At 39.6% G+C, this 9,318-nt stretch overlaps 1 protein-coding gene across 1 annotated transcript; it reads right to left on the bottom strand.

Annotated features, from left to right (window-relative positions):
* Nucleotides 1–1,928: 1,928 nt before the first annotated feature.
* LOC146614582 (uncharacterized) lies at nucleotides 1,929–4,344 on the bottom strand. The gene is made up of 3 exons (XM_085376097.1): nucleotides 3,908–4,344; nucleotides 2,564–2,578; nucleotides 1,929–2,314 (listed from the first exon to the last, which is right to left on the bottom strand). The coding sequence occupies exons 1-3, from the start codon at nucleotides 4,329–4,331 to the stop codon at nucleotides 1,929–1,931; spliced, it is 825 nt and encodes a 274-aa protein (XP_085232223.1). The 5' UTR covers nucleotides 4,332–4,344.
* Nucleotides 4,345–9,318: the final 4,974 nt, after the last annotated feature.

The following is a 9,318-nucleotide window of genomic DNA, read 5'->3' on the forward strand; positions in this document are numbered from 1 at the left end:
TTCTCTGCTTATGCTACTGCCACCGAAACTAGACACCAGGTAAGCTCAGAAAAATGAACAACCTGTTTAAATAAAGGTTAATTTAAAAAAAATGTTTGTCATTAGCTAGTCTGTGTACATGTACTTCTTCTCCAGTGTTGAAAATGTTAAACTCACAACCTGCACATTTTCTGGTTGCATCATCAAATAAATACCCCCAAAAGTAGTCTGAGTACTTTTACACTGGTTTTATGCTGCGATATTTTCAAAGTCTTTCACTGAACACATTCAGTCACACATTGTTCATAATTTATTGGAAGTTTATTGTTTAATGTCCTGTCTAAATAACTTCAGTCACCATTTGTATTCATTAATGAATAACTGACTTCTAATATTAAAAGAAATAGAAACTGTTGTGCTGTTGTTCACGTAGAAGGGCCTGCTTCTGGATGTCCAGACTTTGTGCGTCAGTGGGAAGGTCAGGGTACAGGGTTCGAACCTCCTCATGAGATGTCGTATCTGCTGGATAAAAGCAAGCTACATCACATCAGGGATTGTCCTAGAGCTGCCCTACAGTAACAATCAACTGACTAATATATGAAATACTTGCAGTAGCACAATAATAAACACAAAGCAAAAAAATGTTTAGTGAAGATAAAAAAAACCCATCAAAGTTTTAGTTTGGATAAAGGGAGACAGAGCACCAATCTAAACAAGTCTAAACCATCTACAAAGTGATTGTAGGAGGAAACAACCTTGACTTCCTTTACATAGCTTAGTACTGAGAATAAAAGAAAAGCATGATTAGAATTATTTGTGCTTCTTCTTCTTTCGGCTGCTCCCTTTAGAGGTCGCTACAGTGGATCATCCGCCTCCATCTCTCTATTTCTAGCATCCTCCTCAGTCACACCAACCCCCTGCATGTCCACCTTCACTACATCCACAAATCCAGCACCACAGTTACTCTCTTCGCACCTTATCATAGCCTTCACTCCTACCCTCTCTATGCCTCCCGTCTCCATCCTCTTCAGAGTTGCCTCGCTTCCTTCTCTAATTCAATTTTCATCCAAAGTACTCCTTCTCTCTTCTCAACACACATTCTTCACATTAGCACATTTCCATCTCTATACTTGGTTACTCTCTTCCAGGACAATTTATGTGCCTTGCCATTCATTAAAAATCATTTTCTCCTTAGTGTCCAGCCTCACATACAACTCACTACAAGCCTTTTCCTGTGCCAGTGACACCTCTCTCTTTGCTGTGCACCTAGCCTTTTAGTACTCCTTCCTTCAGCTCCCTGACTATCCCACTCTTTCTTTGCCAGTCTCTTCCTTGAATACATTCCTGAATCTGTTATTATTTGTGCAATGAAAATTAAGTCAAGAAAGATTTTGCTTTTACAGTCTCACTGCAGGTTGATACATTATAAGCACACCTGTGGTTCACATAAGCATTAAAAGCTTGTATTACTCCCTGATGTTTTGCCTGTTAGCATGTGCAGCAGCTGGAGAAGGACTCCTAGCTGAAGACAGGACAGCTTCTCGATGTGCAGATTGGTCGTCTTCTACGCAGAAGCAAAGGAGAAAAACCCCAAATTAAACAGAACAACTACTTCTAATTACAAACAGACGTCTCTCTAAAACCGTGGCAGCAGTTCACCATGTCAAATGCTTTCTTGTCGTGCACAGTGACTATAACAATTAGCAGTGGCGTGCACAGACATTTTGGGGGGCAAGTGCTCCAGGGGGAAAAAAGGGCACTTTTTGCATATGTGGAAAACCTTTTCTTTTTATAATAAAAAAAATCGCACAGGTTAAATGCAATTTGACTTTTATTTCAAAACATTCTCTAAAAATCAAAAATCACACCACAAAAAGATAAAATCTGTATCCAACTCTAAACTATATACATACATATTCTCAAGTGTCCATTAAATGGAGTGTACTGCTCTAAAGAAGCATCCTTCTTGGTGCCATGTCTTTGTAGATGTTGATGACCTCGTTGTAATTGATCTCCACATCTTTCTCAATGGCCAACAAGAGGAGATCAGACAACCTTTCTTCTCCACACAAACTTCTTAGTTTATTTTTGATTATTTTTAGCTTTGAAAAGGATCTTTCAACTGTCGCAGTTGTCACTGGTAGTGTTGCGTAGATCTGAATCATTTTGACAAAGGCAGGAAAGATCAGCTGGCCATTGTTTTCCCTCAGTATCAGAAATATTTCTCTGAGGTCTTTTGAACTAAAGCTGGAGTGGAAGACCTTTAATTCTGTTTTGAGCTGGTCCTCATCTTCTCCATAGAATTCACAGAGGATGTGGACAGCTTCAATGGCTTCTGGGTTTGGTGGGCCTACCCAGTTAGCATGCACAGTTAAGGGCTGGAAGGACTGAATGATTCTGGCCGTTGGGCTTCCAGTATTGTCCCCTTTGAACCTCCTGTTCAGTTCCCCAGTCATGATGTCCAGAAAGGTGAAATATACACCACTCCTGAAATATGCCTCCACTGACTCAAACTGAGCACCTACTTGAGACACTGTGGTGCTGTGTTGGAAACGCACTGGAACTTTCCGCTTTCTCTCCTGACCAGGCACCACGGTAGGTACTGGAATGTTGAAACTCTCTGCCTTCTCTGATGCACATCTAAATATCTCTCCAAATTTCTCCTCAGACCTCATGGTTTGCAATGTGTGAAGCACACCATCAATTACCTTGTAGGCAGTGGAATGGTCCAACCCTTCTTCCTGCAGAGAATCTGATGCCAAAGCAGTGACTTCGAATACTGGTGTGGTGATTTCCATGCAGAGAATGAACATAAAATTAATGGCATTTCTGTACATCTGAGCATCACCTTGGGCCAGGTTAGGTGGGTCACTGTCACTGATGTCATCAAGGAGCATCAAAATGGCTTTCAAATTTCTCTGAAGTGCCTTCAGTGCTTTTTCCCTGCAAGCCCATCGAGTATCTGACAGCTGCTGGAGCTCCATAACACGTTGTCCAGGAAAGAGAGACTCCTGAAATTTGACCAAGGCAGCATGACGCTTTGGGGAGCCTGAGCAAAAGGCATACAATTTCTCCACCAAGTTGAAAAATGTCACAAAATGCTTGCTGGACTTTGATGCCTCCACTAGTACCAAATTGAGGCAATGGGCTTTGCAGTGCACATAGAGGGCCTTCTCATTGTGTGCACGGATTCTAGCTTGGAGACCTTTATACATGCCACTCATGTTGGCTGCTCCATCATAGCCTTGACCATACATGTTCTTCATCTCTAGGCCATTCTTTTGCAGAAGCAAGAACACTGTATTCTCCAGCTCCTGGCCTGTAGTTGTATCAACATTGCACACTTCGATGAATCTCTCCTTTATTTGCATATGATGAAAATATCGCACAACAAATGACACTTGCTCTTTGTGTGAAACATCAGAGGTTTCATCAAGTAGAATGGAATACATTTCAGCCTCTTTTATTTCACGTTGTATCTCCTTCCTGATGTAAGTTCCTAGTGCTGCAATGATGTCATTTTGACTTCTGTTGGAAAGCAGTGACACCTGGGGCCTTGTCTTGGTGGCTTTAACTGTGGCAATTTTTTCCAAATGCATTTTCAGCACACTATCGTAGCGGGAAAATACATTGACTAATTCACGAAAATTGCCACGGTTATCACTGGACTCACTCTCATCATGACCTCGGAATGCTTGTCCCTGACGTGCAAGATACACTGTTAGGTCAATTAATCTTGTCAGGATTTCTTTGTTTGTCTGCCTCTCTCGCTCTCTAACTTCCACCCCTTTTACGTCTGAAACATCAAATGCAGACTGAAGGGCCTTTTTCTGGAAATTGATCCATCTAACCATGCTTGTCATGTGCATCTCTGCGCTGGAGTGTTGTTTGATTTTTTCAAGAGCAGTACTCCACTTTCTGATGCCATCAGTTGTCCAGGCTGTTCTGCTTTTATATTTTTCATCCGAGAGGAAAAGCCGACAACTAAAACAATGCATTGAATTAGCAGTGGGTGAGTATTCCAGCCACACATTAGCAGAAAACCACTGTTTCTGGAATGATCTCCCCTCAGTTTTTGGGTAAGGTATATCAGGCTGACATGGGCCCACATTGCAGCACATTGAAACGTATCTGTCATTGCGCTTTATTTTAAATGTATGGATGTGTGTTGGATCTGTTGGGTATTGTAAAGCTGCTAACTTTGACATTATGTGATCGATCTGTTCTTCCTCATTGTGGTCTTCAGAGAGCACTACATCAGTGTCTGTAGGCCTAACTGAACCTGTTGCTGCATTGGTCGCGGCTTCATCTGTTTCTATATCTCCCTCTTCTGCTATGCTGGTAGATGGCATAGAGCTGCTTCCCTGCTGTGACTGACTACAATGGAACAATAATAATAATAATAGTATTATTATTTATCATAATAATAAGCTTAAACAGATAGTTTTAATAATAACCCATACTGCAAGTCTTGTAACATAGAAATAACTTTCGTAGGTACAAAATAATAGTTAGCTCAATGCCTGCTGATTAAGTTCATTAAAAACTAAGTGTGAACAGCTTTTAAGATTTTTCAATAGAATTAACTGCAAGGAGCAGGTTACATTAAAACATTAAAATAGAACCTGACTCTGCCCTTGACTCTGACCTTTCATCTTCATTTTCCTTTGCTTTCATCCAGGAGAGCAGAGAACTGCTTCCCTGGGCTGCCTGTTGTAGATCCCTTTCTTTCTCCTTTCTCAGCCTCTCTTTCCTAGGCATTATGCTTGCTGAAATTAGTAAATAAATAGACCAAAATGTATGAGAACGAATAAGACTGACTGTGGTCATTACAAGAACAGGGCAGAATGGTCGTTTTCACAGGCAATTGGGAACTGCCTATTTTTCCTTTAGCAAATTAATGTGTTAATGTTGCCAATATGTTACACCAAAAAAAATTAACATGTCTAACCAGTGCTTCTCAAAACTTTTAACATGCACCACCCCCAACACCGTACCCTTCAAACTACCAATAACAACGTCACTGTTCTGTCACAATCAGGTCGGAATTGATGGAGAGTGGGGGTTGCCTAAATGGTTTAGGTTACATTTTAAATGTGTCATTTTTTTGTTTATCCATATGGATGGATGGAGGGGGCAAGCTGGCAAAGTTTGTCATGTGCAGTTTCTGACAGGCTACTTCACAACAAAACAATTGCAGGTTGGTCTTAGAGGGCAAACAGAATAATTTCACTCGATTCATGGGTTACCTGACTGGTTGGGAAGGGAAAGAGCTGCCTGGGCGGAGGCCATTGTGGACTCCCGCCTTTGGCCTACATACCTGGGAGATGGTGAACACTTGCGTCTCATTAACCGGCCTCTACTTACGGGAAGAAGTTAGACTGCTCTTTGCTGGATTGTTGCTTGACTCATGTTAGTGAAGTCCTGGCTAGGACACTAGTAATCTAGTTCTCTTGGATTTTGAATCTTGTGCTAACACGTCGTTTCCCTGTGTACAGACACCCTGGACCTGCCCTTGTTCCTTACAGAAATTCCCGGTACGAGAGAGGAGTGAGAGACTGGTGAGACGCCAAGAGAGACAGGAGGAGAGTGAGTGTGTTTTTTCCCTCTTAATAATAAACAACTTCATTTAGGAATTGCATTTTGTGTTTATTTGTGTCATCTTTGTCTAATATTTAAATGTATTCATCAAGGGTCATCAGTTCAGAGACTGTGACAGTTGAGACTGAGAACAAGAACGAAGTGAGACAGAGAAGCAGAATGGATGAATTCAGATGGATTCAAATGTTTTTATGTCTGATGCTGATGATTCAGATTGTAGGTAAGAATACAGGAAACATTTTTATAGCAGTGAAATAATAATCGTATCAATATTATTACAATCACTTACCAATAACATGAATAAGACAGCTGAGCATGATCTGCTGTTTTAGGGAAGCATGTTTATAAAGTTGTTTCTAAATTGATTTTCACTCTTATTGTAAAAAGTGCTGTATTCTAATGTTTTTTATTGGTTTTCTTCAATGAAGATTGTTGATGACGTCATTCAGCCTCGTCTAAATGTGATGACCAGAATAACTGTGATGGTACTAAATGTTTTTTTATTTCAAGAAACTAACAGCACAGCTGATCAAACTTTGACAGATCGGTGAAAAGGCCACAACTAAACCAGACAGATTGATTATTGAGGTGAAATGTTCTCTCTCTGTTATAAAGTATTACCCTATTTACTCAGCAGGATACAACACAGTGAAGTGTGAGGTGACTGATACACACAGGAAGAGTGCAGCCATTTACCTTCAGCCCTCAGCCCTCAGGTGAGGAAACAGGTGAGCTCACGATCAACTGTTTAAGATGACCTCAAATATTAGTTTGATAGATTTTAAATTTTTAAGATCTTTTTTTTTTCATTAACAACTTGTGAAATAATGACACACTTTTTGGTTTGGTTTTGTCATTTATTCAGCTGAAGCAAACACAACAAAGGAACCAGCGAGAAAAACTGAAAGCAGCACAAAAGGAGAGTTCATACTTTAGTTTACATCTTTTTTCCTAATGAATATTATTTACATTTTGATGACAGAAAATCACTTACCTATCCTATAGGAAACATAAGATGTAACATTTGATATGATGGTGTGGTTTTGGCAGGAAACATTGTTCACTTGAGTATCATGGCTGTTAAATGGTGTGAAAAGTTTTTCAAACATTAACATGCAAAAATGTTTCAAATTTGTTTTGTCTGCTTTATCGCAGCTATTTCGTGGTACATCGATGGAGCTATTGGTTTGGTCGCACTGCTGATAACAGCTGTGTGTCTCATCATAAGGAAAAGAATGAAAGGTGAGAACATTTACAGATACAACATTTGTAAGTTGTTCTATGAATGTTAGAGTTGACTGTTTTTGTCTTTCCAGGAAACAAAATGCAGAAGAATGAAAATCCTGTGAGTTTTGAAACATATAATTAAATATTCCTATATCTGCCACTAAAAAGACAATTAAATAAACCGCTCATCTTTGAGGGAGTGTTAACAAGAACTAAACTGCCTTCATAGAAATGGTTTTCCACTAGATGTAGCCGCACTATTGTCTGTTTTTCAGGGACTGAGTTCAAACCCTGCGGAGACTCAAACCAATTAGAACTCGGTGAGATCTCCCACTACACCCAGAGTTAAAAACACTTCTTCTTATTCTCTAAAAAATTGTAAATGCATGACACTAACTGAAAAAGCATCCAAAAGATAAGAAAGTTAGGCCAAAAATAAAATCAGTAGACCACACCATGAATCGTAAAACCTGAAGTAAGAGGTCAAAACACAAATGCAATATCTTGAGACATCATTTCTGAGAAATTAAAGTGATGAATGAAGAGTTGTTTATGTTGCATTACAGTGAGACATATTTTCAAGGATAACTGTTGGCAAAGTAGGATCCAAGTGCAGAACTCAAATCCATGTTAAACTCAAAAAGCAGCTTTATTGCTGACCTTAGCAGGCCAAAATGCAAAACACAAAATAATTCAGGCAACACTAAAAACCTGGAACTCACAAACTAGCCTCTAAGGAACATAGAACATAACAAAGAACAGAAGCAAACTGGGGCTTTAAATACACATGAGGAGATTAGGCCATCGTGGAGACTAGGAACTCAGTTGTACGGTGGCCCTGAGAGGCCACTGCAACTTAAGAAAACACCAGCAATAAGAAAAATGCTGCAAAAGCACACAAAACACAACGAAAAGAGGAAAAACGACAACGGAAATAGGAAAAAAAAAAGATTTGCAAAAGCACAAAGTGTTTCTGGGGAGACAATAACCTGACGGACCAGTTGCAGGAACCAAAATATGCTAAGAATTGCGCTGGGAGACACTTAAAAGAAGTGGAGGATTTATCGGTTTTGTGAGGAAAGAAAAGATGAGTGGTATATGTGTTAGCCTAACTATTAGCCTAAAAATCCATCATCAGTATTATATGAGTCATGATAAAACACACCTAGCATGTTTTGGGTTCCTGCAACTGGTCCGTCGGGTTATTGTCTCCCCAGAAACACTCCCCTTTGCTTTTGGAAATCTGTTTTTTCCTATTTCTGTTTTCGTTTTTCCTATTTACGTTTTTTTCCCTATGTCTGTTACCATTTTTCTTATTTCTATTTTGTTTTGTGTGTTTTGCAGTGTTTTTTTTTATTGGTAAATGGACTGATTCTTATATAGCAATTTTCTACTCTCCCAGAGTAGTCAAAGCACTGTAAACAACATGCCTCATTCACCCATTCATACAAGCACGTCTAAAGGTATAGGTCAATTGAAAAATCTAAATTGCCCATAGGTGTGAATGCAGGAGTGAATGTGAGCGTGAATGGTTGTCTGTCTCTGTGTGTTGGCCCTGCGACAGACTGGCGACCTGTCCAGGGTGTACCCCGCCTCTCGCCTTATGACAGCTGGGATAGGCTCCAGCGCACCCCCCCCCCGCGACACTGAAAAGGATAAGTGGATGGATATTACTGAGGAGTCAGCATGTTTTTCTCTTCATTGTTTAGGTGGATCCTGAAGTTTCCTATGTCACCATCAGCAACACCTAGAAAACCAAGATAAGGTGTTTTGTTTAGTGATATCTGTATGTTTGTTTGTTTGTTATTATTTTATCTATATATCAGACAGCTTTTTTCAGGTTCGTGTTGATGATGAAATGATGCAGTGACTTCTGCTCTACTGTCAATTTTAAAATAACATAGTTCAAGCTGTTGAAAAAAAAGAATTTGCATTTAATGGAAAGACAATTTTTGAATATTGTTTATGGGTCCAACAGATTTAACCCTTGTGTGGTGTTCATATTTTTGTTACTCAGCCAGTGTTCATGGGTCTGGTGGACCCGCTAGAGTTTTGGCTTTCCAAATTAACACTATCAAACAATTTTATGTTAAATTACTCAACAGATGTTTACTTCATCCCAATTACAAGCCATATGAACAGCAAAGATGGTTAATTTTTTCCCTTTCCCTTTGTTAGATCACATTTATGAATTAATGTGCTTCTCGTTTTTTGGGGTTTTTTTTTAATAAAATGTTATAAAAAAAATAAATCAGTTATAATCAAGTGGAGTGAGTGGAAAGACACAACACATTTACACGTGAAGCAATATGTTTCACAACTAAATGGGATCAGCTGCTCATCAATGGTGACATTAGGCCCAGGGTTGTAAAACAGGGGGAGGTGGTGCACACACTTATCCCACACTGTCCTGATGGCAGCTAGCTTGTCTCTCTGCCGTCGAGCTGGTCTGTTGTCTCGGTTATCAAAACGGATAATCCTGGAAATTTTGTGGAAGTTTTCCAGAGACAT

Source organism: Diplotaxodon limnothrissa, linkage group LG17 (assembly GCF_057381915.1).
Source record: "Diplotaxodon limnothrissa isolate DT_005_m linkage group LG17, D_limnothrissa_male_GT1.1, whole genome shotgun sequence".
Lineage (NCBI taxonomy): Eukaryota > Metazoa > Chordata > Actinopteri > Cichliformes > Cichlidae > Diplotaxodon > Diplotaxodon limnothrissa.

Bases quoted from the DNA above. Each gene is read 5' to 3' on its own strand.
- LOC146614582 (XM_085376097.1), bottom strand. From the start codon at position 4,331: ATGCCATCTACCAGCATAGCAGAAGAGGGAGATATAGAAACAGATGAA.